The following is a 13344-nucleotide window of genomic DNA, read 5'->3' as shown; positions in this document are numbered from 1 at the left end:
CAAGGCGGAGCCCCCCCCCCCCCCCGGCGGAGCTGCACCGGGAGGCCCAAGGCGGAGCCCCCCCCCCCCCCGGCGGAGCTGCACCGGGAGGCCCAAGGCGGAGCCCCCCCCCCCCCGGCGGAGCTGCACCGGGAGGCCCAAGGCGGAGCCCCCCCCCCCCCCCGGCGGAGCTGCACCGGGAGGCCCAAGGCGGAGCCCCCCCCCCGCAGACAGAGCCCCCCCCCCCGGCGGAGCTGCACCGGGAGGCCCAAGGCGGAGCCCCCCCCCCGCAGGCAGAGCCCCCCCCCCGGCGGATCTGCACCGGGAGGCCCAGGGGAGGAGGGCGAGAGGAGCTCCCCTAGGAAGCCCCGAAGATCTCGGGCCTGGCTGTGCCTGGAGGAGGGCCACCAGCACCATGGATTTCTGGGTGCAGTTCAGTGCCCAGAGCCAAGCCAAGGAGCGGGTTTTCAGGTGCGGTATCAGCCCCTCAAAATGTGTGGGGGAAGTCTGGGGCCTAACAAGCCAAGGGTTGCCGGTGAGTAGCGGGGTCGGCCCTGCGCCAGAGGGAAGGGATTGCGGTGACCCTGGGGTGAATCCCGGCTTTGTGGGATCCTCCCGGGAGTGGTGCCTGCATTCAATCGACAGGCCCTGTGAAATGCCATTGTGACATTAGTGTCAGAACAGTGACATGTTGCAGCAAATGCGCCACGAGAGTTAGGCCTGGTCTGCAGGTCAAGGTTTTGCTGGCGTACGGGTATCAGGAGTGTGGGGGGGAATCACACCCTGAACCCACTAGCTATGCCAGCAAAAGCCTCTGTGTAGATTTAAGTAGCCAGGGGTAGCTCTGTTAGTCTGTATCCACAAAAACAGCAAGGAGTCCGGTGGCACCTTAAAGACTAACAGATTTATTTGGGTATAAGCTTTCGTGGGTAAAAACCCACTTCTTCAGATGCATGGAGTGAAAATTACAGCTGCAGGCATTATGTACTGACATATGCCTCCATCTGTAATTTTCACTCCATGCATCTGAAGAACTGGATTTTTACGCACAAAAGCTTATGCCCAAATAAATCTGTTAGTCTTTAAGGTGCCACCGGACCCCTTGTTGTTTGTGTAGATTTAGTTACAGTGGCAAAAAAGTCCTTTTGGGTATGTCTATGCAGCCTGCAGCAGCGAGCCTCCCCCAGCCTGGATCAACAGACTTGAGGTTACCTTTGTGTGCTAGCACTCTGAAAAAGTTGTGTAGACCATGCTTTGTTAGTTGCATCCCAGGCTCTGAACCCGAGGGGTGAGGGTGGGCTTCCGAGCCCATGCTCCAGCCTGAGCTGCAACTTCAAAATGCTGTCTGTACAGCAATTTTGAGGATGCTGGCGTGAACTCCTCAAGCTTGAGTCTGTTGATCTGGGCTGGGAAGCTCTCTGTTGCAAGCTGCATAGACGTTCCCTTTGTCAGTACAGCCTGCTTCATTCAGGAAACTAGTATAAGCTATACAGTACCAGCAAATGATCTTTTTTGCCAGTATAAGTTATATCTCTAGTAGGAAGCTTAGCCGGTATAGCTATACAACAAACCCTTTCTAGCCTAGACAAGGCATCGGTCCCTGTGGAATCCTAATCACTTGCTGTTTTTGTTGGCTCACCAGAAGAACGCTTGGCCTCTCCCTTCTTTCCCCAATCCTTGTGATTTTCATGGATTTTCAGGGCTGAGGTTTGTGCAGGACAGAGGCAAACTTGTATGATAATCAACGGGTGTCTTGGGAATTTGGCCAGACCAATAGTCCCATCTAAGGGCTTATCTGCACAAAAAGTTGTTACCACTTTAACTGTCCTAGTATGGTAAACACGTACAACCACTGTAGCGTGGGCACAGTTACACCAGTATAGCTTATGGGAAGGGAAATAAGCTATACTAGCCTAAGGCACCTTTAAAACGGTGTAACTGCATCCACTCTGGGGATTGTCCTGATATAACTTTCTGTTAAAAACTACACTTCTAACCAACAGTTATACTGGTAAACAACCTATGTGTTGACCAGGCCTAAGTCTGGTTTCCCCAATGCCCATGGCATCTTATGGTTTATGTCCCAGGGAATGGTCATGTGCCAGATTATCCTCTGGGCTTGTGGGAAAGACTTTCCTTCTTGACTCCTAGCTCATACCCTGAAGAATGAGACTCAATAGATGAAATTTTATTATAGCTACAAATCTTTGAGATCGGCACCTAATATTTTAAAAAAGAGACTTAAGCTATTTGTCTGGTGGGGGGGAAAAAGCAACAAAACCACCAAACCTACAGGAGTGTTTCTAAACCTATTCAGGCTGGCGACCCCTTGAAATCCCTTTATATTGACAATAAAAATAAGAGTAAGAAATGTATCCGTGATAACGGTGTTACGTCTGTGTAATTGATGTGTGTGTGTTAAGAGGCTGACAGAGAATATTTGGCCTTGAAGAGGAGGGGAGTGGGGGAATGAGATTTGCTTTGCTTTAGACTGTAATAACACTTTCAGTGCCTCGCCATCTCCCTGATTGTCTTTCATCTCTCTTCTGTTGAGAAACCCTTCCCTACAGTATCAAGTTCCACTAGTTGATCTTTTTTTATGCCATGTATATTTCTGTTTATCTATTTTAAACGTGTTGCTTTTAAATTTTCAGTGGCTCTTTGGTCTTGTAATCCTGCAAAATACCTTTGCTGGGCAATAGTTATTATATATAATGCACCTCTGTTAGATTTCCCCTCCTATACAGGCCAAAAAATCCTATTCTTCTGTAATGTCATGTTGTTTTTCTGTGGAGCTGGAATTACCTTGCAATGAACTGGTTAAGCAATAAATAGAGAAGGCCGGGGTATAGCAAGCCCTGTAGGTAAGCAGCGAGAAGCTAGTGTTTTCCTGCCTGGAAGCGGCATTGGTCTTGCATATCCCCTTGAAAACCCTCGTCCCAGCCTAGAGAGAGGTTGACAGCATAGAGGATTTCTTTGCTTGTGAAATCAATTCACTAGTCATGCTTTTCCCTATGTTCTGGAAAAGCTGGGCTTCCATTTTTTAAAAAAAAGTTTCCATAATCATTGTGGGGTTAGATTTAAATTCTGGTCATTAATAAGCATTTTTTCCCCAATGGAGCAGGCAAGTTTGGGCATATGTAGGTTTTTTCAGCCAGCCAGAAATGAGAAACGTTTAAAAGATTCTTCTTATGAATTTGTTTTCTTGGTAGCTTGTTTTTACTTGTATTCTGTGGCGAATCAAAGGAGGGTGAAGCTTTATGATGCATTTGGGGCAGAGTCTGTCTTTTTGTTCTGTGGTTGTACATGACTAGCAGCCTGGGATCAATGTCGATGGTTGGAGCTCCTAGGTGCTACTGCATTGCAAATAATAAATAATATTTATTACAGTTTGAAAAATACTCAACAAAGTTCCCCGTTAGTCACTAGAAAAAGCAGTGTGTGCTGGATCAGACCCCTGTAGGGGAACTGCTGTCAAGATAATTATGTAGTTTTAAACAAATTCTTTTCTTACGTTATTAATAGCACCAATTCTGTGACTAGTTTAGTCTCCCAATAAACAATGGAAAACTTCTTAGGCAACCAAAGAGAAAAAACAAGCCTAACCTCTCTGTCTAAATCGAACAGAGACAGTTTGATGGACTCCAGTTTGTGTCAGAAAAGCCTCTAGATTAGGAAAAAGCCATGCATGGGCATTTTGGGGGAAAGTGTGTTTGTGGTCTAATAAATATTAGTATAGAATGGGGAATTAGGACACCTGATTTCTGTTCACAGCTCCATAAGGGAATGTTGGCTAGTAGTTAGAACTGAGGACTGGGTGCCAGGGCTCCTGGGTTTATTTCTGGCACCCGTGATTTCTTGTATAGTTTCTTAACTGTGTTGTGCCTCAGTTTTCCCTTTTGTAAAATAGGGATAATACCTATCAGGATGTTGTAATGCTTTATTGTAAAGTGCTTTGGGATTGGTGGATAGAAAGGTGCTCTTAAAAGAAAAGAATTAGCTAGTGCAAACTAGTATCTTAAAAAGATTATTTGTTTTGACTGCTGGGTGGGAATGAAAACCATGCAGAAGACAGTTTGATAATCCCCTCTGAACAAATGACTAATAAACCCTTAAGACCAAGGCATTGAAACGCTTGTTGTCCCTTTGCTATGAAGTTAATGGGCAGCTTCTGGGATGCGCAGGATCTGACATCAGAGTTTTCAGCGCCACATGATCGCGATTGGAAATACCTTCTAGAAGCAGGTTTCAGAGTAACAGCCGTGTTAGTCTGTATTCGCAAAAAGAAAAGGAGTACTTGTGGCACCTTAGAGACTAACCAATTTACAGTGGGGTGGGAGGAGGTATTGGTTCATATTCTCTGTGTATATATAAAGTCTGCTGCAGTTTCCACGGTATGCATCTGATGAAGTGAGCTGTAGCTCACGAAAGCTTATGCTCTAATAAATTGGTTAGTCTCTAAGGTGCCACAAGTACTCCTTTTCTTCTAGAAGCAGGTTACTCCTGCACGAAGCAGATGTTCAAGAACCTAAAATTTCTGATTTCATCGATTTCAGGATTTCATAGTTTCCAAGGCCAGAAGGGACCACTGTTATAATTTCATCTGACCTCCTGTATAATACAGGCCTTAGAACTTCCCCAAAATAATTCCTGATTTGCTTTGTTTGGTCCCAGAGCTGGGGTAACAAATCACTGCTAGACTCAGGAGACACTGACAGATTTAAAGGTATGATATATTATGAACCATTGGGTCTAAAAGTGATGTATTCTTCTGGAGAGCTGGGATTCTTAACTTTCCAGTGATGGTGGTAGTAATATTTATTTCTTTTAGAGTAGTACCTACAAGCCCCCACCAAGATCCGGACTCCATAGTGCCAAGCGTTGTGCATGCAGACAAGACACAGAGTGGGAGGGGAAATGAGCAGGAGACGGGAAGTGGTTTGCCCAGAGTCAGTGGAAAAGCTGGGAATAAAACCCAGGTCTTTTGGCTTCCAGCCCAGGACTTTATCCACTGAACCACACCAGGTCTCAGTGGTATATAAAGTGTCCACTCCTAACTTGGACAGTTTGAGCTAGGCTGCAACATAGGGTGCTCAACACAGGAACAATGAGCTAGCTCACGAGGAACACAGTGGAACAGGTTAAACTAGTTTCACTGTCCAATAAACTTCTTATTTGTGTCACACAGCCCTTAAATGCCCCACTCTAAGACCAGGGCTCCATTGTGATGGGTGCTAGACAAACAAGTAAAGACAGTCCCTGCTGCAGAGAGCACAGTCAAGGGTTGTGACAAGATGCAGCTGTGGAAGAAGCAGATAAAGGGGGTGTGATGGAAGAATGGGGTAGTGGAGAAATCTAACATGAAGTGACTTTTGTTGTCTTGTTTTAATAATCTAAGGCAGGTGTTCTCACAGTCAAAGTGTAGACTACATCTTAGTAGGAAGTGTCTTCAGTAATGCTAACCACAGTGCTGAAAAATGACGAGTCTGGTCCCTGCAAAATTATGAAATTGTCATAGAAATCATGATATTTAAGGGAGAGAACTTGGTTCTTTGTATTTGCTGTCTAGTTTTCTGAGCCTTTAGAGCTAGAAACTTCCTTTTTATTTTACATTTTAAGATGAGATTCTCCCGTAATTCCAAGACTCCTGGAGCTGGAACTTGAAGGAAAATAGCAAAAACCGTGAGGCTGGCAAAACAATCTCGAGAGTTCGCAACACTGGTCACTCCTCCCTCTGCAAACATGCCTCGATCCTGCCCTTCCACAAAGAGTGATGTCCTGTTTCCATGACCCACATGGGTTCTTGGTCTTTGCAGGTTTGGGCCAGATTCTGAGACACGCAGCATTTAAGTTGCTGGGAGTTGGGGTGCTCAAGCGCCTTCTTGTATCAAACCTGGTTCCTGTACTCACAAATGGGGCCATTATTTGTGAGACACATTCATTCATTCATTTCAGTTTGATCTAATGTTGAATTGCTTCCGTAATGTTTTGTCTTCCTCCCTTGAATTCTCCATGAACATACACTTCTTTTCCCTGTCTAACGCAAGCATGATCAGCAGGCATGTTACATATTTTTCCTGGCTTTGCTTGCTTTTATTCAGATGATGTTTATCTGCTTGAAGTGTTTCCAATTGCTCTGTCTCCCCCCCACCCCCCCGCTCCAACTCCAGCCTCATCTGGTTCCTCTTCCTTAAGCAATCCCTTGGAATTACATGATTTGAACAGGAAAAACCTCATTGTCAGAAGATGGGGGGTGAGGGTGCAATCCTCTCATTTTCTCTCCCAAACCCAGTTTAGGTTTGCTCCCTTAAACCTGTTGCAGCTGCATTCCTTCCTGCTGAACAGGGCTGGGTTTGGGCTCTTCCAAGGATCATCTTAGGAGTGACAAATCATGACCACAACTGGCACTAATTGGGCCCCCTTCTCAGCAGAGAGGCTGGGGACTGCATTGGTTATGGAGACTAGACACTGTTGCCCAGGGTGGAATTGAAGCTCGTTGGCGGGAGAAAGCTGACTAGGCTGTCCCTTTTCTGGGGATAAACAGCAGATCAAATCATGGATATCGATGTGACGCATTCTGGGAGGACTAAATTCATTTGAAAGAGCAGTTCAAGATCAGACAGTAATGTTTTAAAGGTAGGCTGGGGGAGGTAACGTTTTCTAGCCAAACGTTTTATGAGGAGACAATCTGTAGAAGTCTGCTGAGATTTTTATCAGCGTCTACAGTGCGTCTCAGAACCTACTTTGATTTTTTTTTTTTTAATTTAAAAACAGTTTTATCTCTGTTAGGTTAAAAGTATTTGGCTTTACGCTGAGATGAAAGTGTCAGATCTGCAATTTCATACCAAGCCAGATGGTCAAACAGGGAGCTGTTTGTTAAGAAGTCACATGCTCTGAAGTTTGCTAAGAATCTCCTATTTTTTCCACATACCAAAAGTCAAGGCATATGATTTGTTTTCTGATTTCTGTGTACCCTTTCCAGAAGGGTAGGGGAAGAACATATAAAAGCCTTAAAGTACCCATGATAGTACCCAGGAAATGTTTAGCAAATGCTCATGCAAAATGTTTAGCTTGTTAATGTAAGGGTAATACAGATAATTAATAATAATAATAATATAGGGGCTAGCATAATGGGGCCCTGATCTGGATCCCCAGGTTCCACTGTGAAATGACTAAAAATAATAATAATTCTCTCTTTGGGAAGCAGTTACAGCTGTAATTTGGGCCCTAGAATGGAAAACCAATCTTACAAGAGAAGACTAAAAGAGCTTGGCTTTGTCTTTAGCTTAGCAAAACCAAGGCTGAGAGGGGGATATGGTTGTGCTCTCTAAATACAGCGGGAAGAAAGAAGAGCTATTTAAGCTAAAGGACAGTGTCGGCACAAGAACAAATGGGGATAAACTGGCCAGGAATATAGGCTGGGAATGAGCTTTCTCACCAGCAGAAGAGTAAAGTTCTGGAATAGCCTCGCAGAAGGAGTTGTGGGGGCAAACAACCTCTAAGCAGTTTGAAAATGGAGCTTGATCAGTTTCTGAATGGGGTGGGATGAGGGGGTTGGCTGTGATAGCACGCACTGGACTCAATGACCCAGGAGTCCCTTTTGGTCCTAGTCCTGTGTTCCTAAATTAGGTCTTTATATCCCTAGTTAGCCCGCTAAATAAGTGGCCTCCTTTCCAGAGGTGTTGAAAATCCACGTGTGCTATGGAAATCATTGCATTGCAAGAGCTCAGCTGCAGTGAAAATCAGCCCACTTAGGACGTGATGCAGCGAGGCATTTAAACACTGGCTTCACTGGAACAACTCCCATGCATTAAATACCTTGTTGAATCAGGGTCTTATTTAGATGCCTAACTTAGGTACCCAAACTTGAAAAAGTTGAAAACCAAGGAAGGGGAGAGGGGAGGGAATTTACCCCTCTCCTCTAGGAAAGAAAATAAGTTGGAAGCTATTGAGTCTAGAGGGAGTTCTGCTTTGCTCCAGGAACTATCTTCTTAACAGAATTGAAACCGGTGCCATCAGCTGGGTTCAGAAACTGGCCCATGTTGGGTCATTTGAAAAGATGTGTAAATGCTATCCAAAGATGTGCAGCTGCAATGGGAAAGTGCTAAATATTTCAGGGTATGCCCATTCTGCATGGCAGGGATGGGGGAGGTAATGCCCCAGGATGACTTAGTTAGCCATCAGATCCTTTATGCTTTTATTTTTAAACCTAAACTCTTCAGGGTCTAACAAGCCTCAGATGAAATGAGCTAGTTGGACTCTGTGTGTGTGTGTGTGTGTGTGTGTGTGTGTGTGAGTGAGAGAGAGAGTTTCGTAGAGCTGAGAAGCGAGTTATTCTCCTCATTGGTTAGTCACTGGGCATGGGGTAGAAATGGTAAGCTTTACAGACCACTTTCTAAAGCAGCCTGTGGCCAACTTGTGGAACTCCCTGCTGTAGGAATTTCCTGGCCAGTAATAATATTGGTAATTGAATCTCATACTTCAGTATGGTGATCATTGCAGGGGTCAGGAAGAAATCTCTCTTCCCTGCCATGGGCAGCACTCCATAGATGGCCAAGCGGGGTTGGAAGAAGAGCGTGTTTCATCTTCCACTGGTGGAGGCAGGAGGCTGGGCTTGTTGGACTGATCCATTAAGGCAAATCCTGTCTCGCTAGGTGCAGTTCCTAGACTCGTTCCTATTGTCTCTTTCAGAGCCGCTCAGTATGCCTGCACTTTGCTCGGCTACACACTGCAGAAGAATGGAGCGAGTGCTGATTTCCTCAACAGGATCAAACAGCTTGAGGCTCACATGAGCCTGGGGCGCAAGCGTAAGTGAAACCTTCTTCTCAGAGGGGATGTAATGGGAGGCTTCCCGGGTCTCTGAACAAGAGAAACTCAGTTTTTCTTACCCTGCTAATTACCTTTGGTTGTAATTTTGTGCCACAATGCTCAATGGGGGTGGCCGGTGGCCCCACAGCGTGGCGTGGAAGGCAGGAGGGATGTGTCAGTTATCCCAGATCACTGACCCATTTGGCATCAGTGACTTGCTTAGTAGGTTGTGCCAACAGCAGGGAGTGTCTGGCTGACTCTTCGTTCAAGCTGCTTGATGTTCCAGTGTTCCGGCTGGGGAACTCAGCGGATGCCCTGGAGTCGGCGAAGCGAGCCATTCACCTCTCAGATGTGGTCTTGCGCTTCTGCATCACCGTCAGCAACCTGAACAGAGCCATGTACTTCGCCTGTGACAACATCCTGTGGGCGGGGAAGTCAGGTCTCCTCCCTCACATGGACCAGGAAAAGTGGAGCCAGCGGTCCTTCAGGTGAGGCTGGGCTCATGCCATTTGCTTTTCCTGGTAATGGATGATCCTGCCTGGTAAATGCGTGTGCATGTGTCAGGGGTGGAGAGTTTCTGACAAAATCTTGCTAACTACAGGTGTTGCTACAGAAATAACATGGCTCTTTTTCCCTTTTCCCTGCTCCCTGTCACTTTCCATCCCAAAGCACCTGGCTAACCTTACATACAGGAATCACTTTGCCCAGCACTGAACTGCAGCCACCTCTGGGGTGGACCATGGGAACGGTTCAATAGCTCGCAGCAATTTCTATGGCTGCAGCTCATTGAAGCAAAGCCATAGAAATTCCTTGGGAAGTGGCTAGTCGACTATAAAGACCTACTTTTGAATTTGCATAAGGCAATGGAGTTAGCACCCCTACGCTTGCAAGAAAAAATGGCCAAGGCTCTTTATTAGCAGCAGTGATAATATTTAACACAGCAGATTGCGTCTGCAGATCTCAGGGCTGCCCAGAAATGGGTAAGTATCATTATCCGTGCTTTTACATGCGAGGAAACTGAGCCACAGAGCAGCTCACCCTTCCCCCGCACTGTCCCAGGCACACAACAAGGTTACAGCAGCGCTGGGAATAGAACTGGGATCTGGTGCTGCATCCTGTGCAGTGAACCGTGCTGCTTCTGACATCCATGCAGGGTCAGTGAGGTCAGTTTAACACCCCACATGTTGGGCTGGGTGCACATGAATGTCTGGGAGGGGGGAGAATCTGCCTTGGCCATGTTGCCTTCTAATAAGGTGACCTGCCCTGTCACGCAGCTGATCCTCAGAAGGGATTCTAGTAACACTTCCCTAGCATCTGTCCAGAGATCCCAAAGCTCTTGACAGACATGAAACCTCCTGCCCCTTTCAGGAGGTAGGGTGTGTTGCATCCGTCCAATGGCTGGCTAAAGCAAAGCACAAGAGAGATGACGGATTCGTCCACGGTCATTCCAGTCAAACCCAATCCACAGCTTTAGCCTTCAGTCCCACGTCCTGCTAGGAGATGGGAATAGAACTCAGTTGTCTCAGCCTGTAGACCGGCCGCTGAATAACACGTCCTTCTACGTTTATATTCTGATGAAGATGCTTCGGTTCTGTCCAAGCTGCCGTCGGGAGGTGTGATTGGAGCACGTGCACACCGGCCCAAGGTAGCTTGGCTAGAGCCAGGTCAGGTTCTGATGGTGACGTGGGCAGCGGCACAGGCTCGCCATGTGCTCGAGCGATCACCGCCCTTGCTGCTGCTGCTTCATGGCGATTGGTCCTTGATCCAGCTCTGTTAAAACTAGCTCAGGTATGTCTGCATGTGCTGCAGTCGCCCCCCCCATCAGCTGCAGTAACATAGCCTTAGGGGGTCACCCGCTCTTGTTGGAGTCCGTGGGAGTTTTGTCCCTTTAGTGGACAGTAAATATTGGCTGATAAAACCTCTCTCCTTCCCCCTTCTGCCTGTCAGATATTACTTCTTTGCGCTGATCCTGAACCTGAGCAGGGATGCCTACGAGATCCGGCTCCTGATGGAGCGGGAGGCATGCGGGAAGCGTCCGAAGGGCAGCGAGACCAGGCACGTGCTCCAAGCAGACAGCAGTCTCCAGCAGTTGGTGCTGAGGCTGAAAGTCCAGCTGCACCTTCTTGTGCACGTGCTGAGGAGCAACCCCCCTCTGCTTGTGGACGTGGTGAAAAATGCCTGTGATATCTTCATCCCGCTGGACAAGCTGGGGCTGTACAAGACCAACCCAGGCTTTGTGGGGCTGTGCGGCCTTACCTCCTCCATCCTCTCTATCCTCACCATCGTTCACCCCTGGCTCAAACTTAAACCTTAATAGGGAGAACTTGCTGGTTGGTAGAGAGATGTGGAGCCTTTGCCTCTATGTTGCTGGTTCAAGGCCAGCTCAGGATGTTAGGGGCCCAAGGTTGCTACCATCCAGTGGCTGGTACATACTGAATTTTGGGGGTGGGGGCTCGATCCTGTGATAGAACAAGCGTTCACGGTCTGTCACCAGAATTGATACTAATTCACGGCCTTAGCCAGGGATTGGATGAACCATGGAGACTGAGCTCCCCTCTTGTCCCTACAGGAGTTCCGTGCCTCAGTTTCCCCATCTGTAAAGCCAGGAGGTAGCGAGTAGGGAGGCCTTTGTTGCTGTTGCCCATGTTCTACCTGGTCTATGGATACAGAGTGGACTTTGGTCTCTGCGGCTGGTCCATCTGGCACCTTTCACGTGGAAGTCCTTTTTTAAATATAACACTTGAAGTATTGTGAGTAACAAGTGCCTGGAGTTCATGGCTAGAGACTCCTGAGGCGAATTGCTAAGCCCCAGTTTATTAGGCATGCCAGATAACTTTGAAAGGTGCCGGGGAAGCTTGCTGAGTAGTGGCACTTAACAGTGATGACATGGTATGTCCTAATGTGTGCTGGTGGAGTGCAGGCTGCAGCATTCCCAGCCGTTTCCTTTGGATGCCGTCCCCAGTTCCGACACCTCCGCCGTGCCTGGAAACCGTGGATTTTCCTGCTGCCCTGGCAGCAACATTAGGTTAGGTTTGATGCTAGTAAAACGAAGGTAAACAGCAATATTCAGTCTCTCCTCCTGCCTCTCCTATTTGTTTCAGCCTTGCTCTGTTTTTCCATTGTTTATAAAGCACGCAGGGATGTTCAGGCGTGGAGCAGGGTGACCTGTGAAAGCGGGTAAGTGAAACTGACATGATGCGCACCAATTTGCAGCAATGCATAGAGACCGTAAGATGGGGTGTAATCTCAGCACAGGGACAGGACTGAGGACTCCTGGCTCTGTTTTTTTTTTCTTGTGCCCTGAATGACTGTGGACCTTCATGTCTCTGTGCCTCACTTCCCCGTCTGTAAAGTAGGAATGACACAGACCTACCCTCCTGTTCACCCAGCTAGCCAAATGCTCACCCAGCTGTTTTTTTAATGGCTTCTTTGGTGTACTTTAATAAACTGGAGAGGAGGAGAAAACAAATGGTGCAATGCTAACTTTGAATGGAAATCTGTATTGAGATTGTTTTCATAATAAAAGTACGTGCTGATCTGAAATTACCATTTTACTGGAGTCTATCAAGTTCTGTTTCTCTGTGCAAAGTCAGAACATCAATGCAGCCCTCTAGACTGTTGGCTGATCTGGCTGCAGAGAGATTTTTATCACCCAACAATGGGTAGTCTCAGACCAAGGACTGCATTTATATCTAAAGCCACTACGTTCTTCGGTGATCCCTGTTAATTATGTATGTAGGGTAATGAGAATGATCTCGCTTGCGTTTAACCTGTCGCGGGCTGTACACATGGATGCTCTTATCGATCAGTGCTCTTCTTCCATGCCTTCAGGACTCATCCGCATCCACCCACCCTTCCTTACATGCATCCCAGAGCACTGTCTATTGCTGCATTAGGACTCAGAATCACTGCTGCCCTTGTGAAGAAAACCCCTGGTTGTGCACGTACATACACAAATATTCATTCACCCAGGTAATTCTGATTTTAGCTGCCTTGAACTATGATAAGCTATAGCAAGAGAAAACTGATGGCTTGTTAGCCAAATTGCAAGGGGTTATAAGAGGAACTGGGCTCCAGACTTTCAGTTGGGTCACAGCTCTGCCACCGCCTGCCAAATGAAGATGTTTTAAATTGTCAAGGTAAAATGTAAGTACAGTTGTCTTTGTGGATATCTGTGCCTTGTATGCAGGTGTTAATCTCCATCTGAGTACAGAGCCTGTAGAAGATCACATATCAATAAGAATAACGTAGCTGTTAAGTGGCGTTATTGCATAATGTTAGATGTAGCCCGGACACTTTGTAATGTTGGTGAAGGAGGGAGTAGAGCGAACATAAATCAGTTAAATGTGTGGGGGTGATGCTAAGTAAAAATATCTCACTAAATTGTTTTCAGTCTATTTATTAACATGCTCTTCTGCCTCTAGCAAACCCAGCTGCCAGCAGCTTCTTTATACGGTTAACATGAAGGTTTGACATTTTAGAGCAATATTGTTAAATTCCTTGAAGTTTAAAATGTACAATAGACAGCCGCAAAGTGTCTCTAACAATCACGTTGTC

The 13344-nt window shown here is 46.7% G+C and overlaps 1 protein-coding gene across 1 annotated transcript; it reads left to right on the top strand.

Annotated features, from left to right (window-relative positions):
• The first annotated feature begins 255 nt into the window (after nucleotides 1–255).
• Nucleotides 256–12330, top strand: PEX11B (peroxisomal biogenesis factor 11 beta). The gene is made up of 4 exons (XM_084613405.1): nucleotides 256–450; nucleotides 8671–8786; nucleotides 9074–9275; nucleotides 10735–12330. Exons 1-4 carry the CDS (start codon nucleotides 395–397, stop codon nucleotides 11099–11101), a joined length of 741 nt encoding a protein of 246 aa, XP_084469531.1. The 5' UTR covers nucleotides 256–394; the 3' UTR covers nucleotides 11102–12330.
• Nucleotides 12331–13344: the final 1014 nt, after the last annotated feature.

This window comes from Lepidochelys olivacea, assembly GCF_965140295.1.
Source record: "Lepidochelys olivacea isolate rLepOli2 genome assembly, chromosome: 24".
In the NCBI taxonomy this organism is placed as follows: domain Eukaryota; kingdom Metazoa; phylum Chordata; order Testudines; family Cheloniidae; genus Lepidochelys; species Lepidochelys olivacea.
This window is presented reverse-complemented; position numbering and strand designations above follow the sequence as displayed.

Coding starts and splice junctions, on each gene's coding strand:
- PEX11B (XM_084613405.1), top strand. CDS start 395: ATGGATTTCTGGGTGCAGTTCAGTGCCCAGAGCCAAGCCAAGGAGCGG. Junction 8,787..9,073: donor CATGAGCCTGGGGCGCAAGC/GTAAGTGAAACC, acceptor TTGATGTTCCAG/TGTTCCGGCTGGGGAACTCA. Junction 9,276..10,734: donor TGGAGCCAGCGGTCCTTCAG/GTGAGGCTGGGC, acceptor TCTGCCTGTCAG/ATATTACTTCTTTGCGCTGA.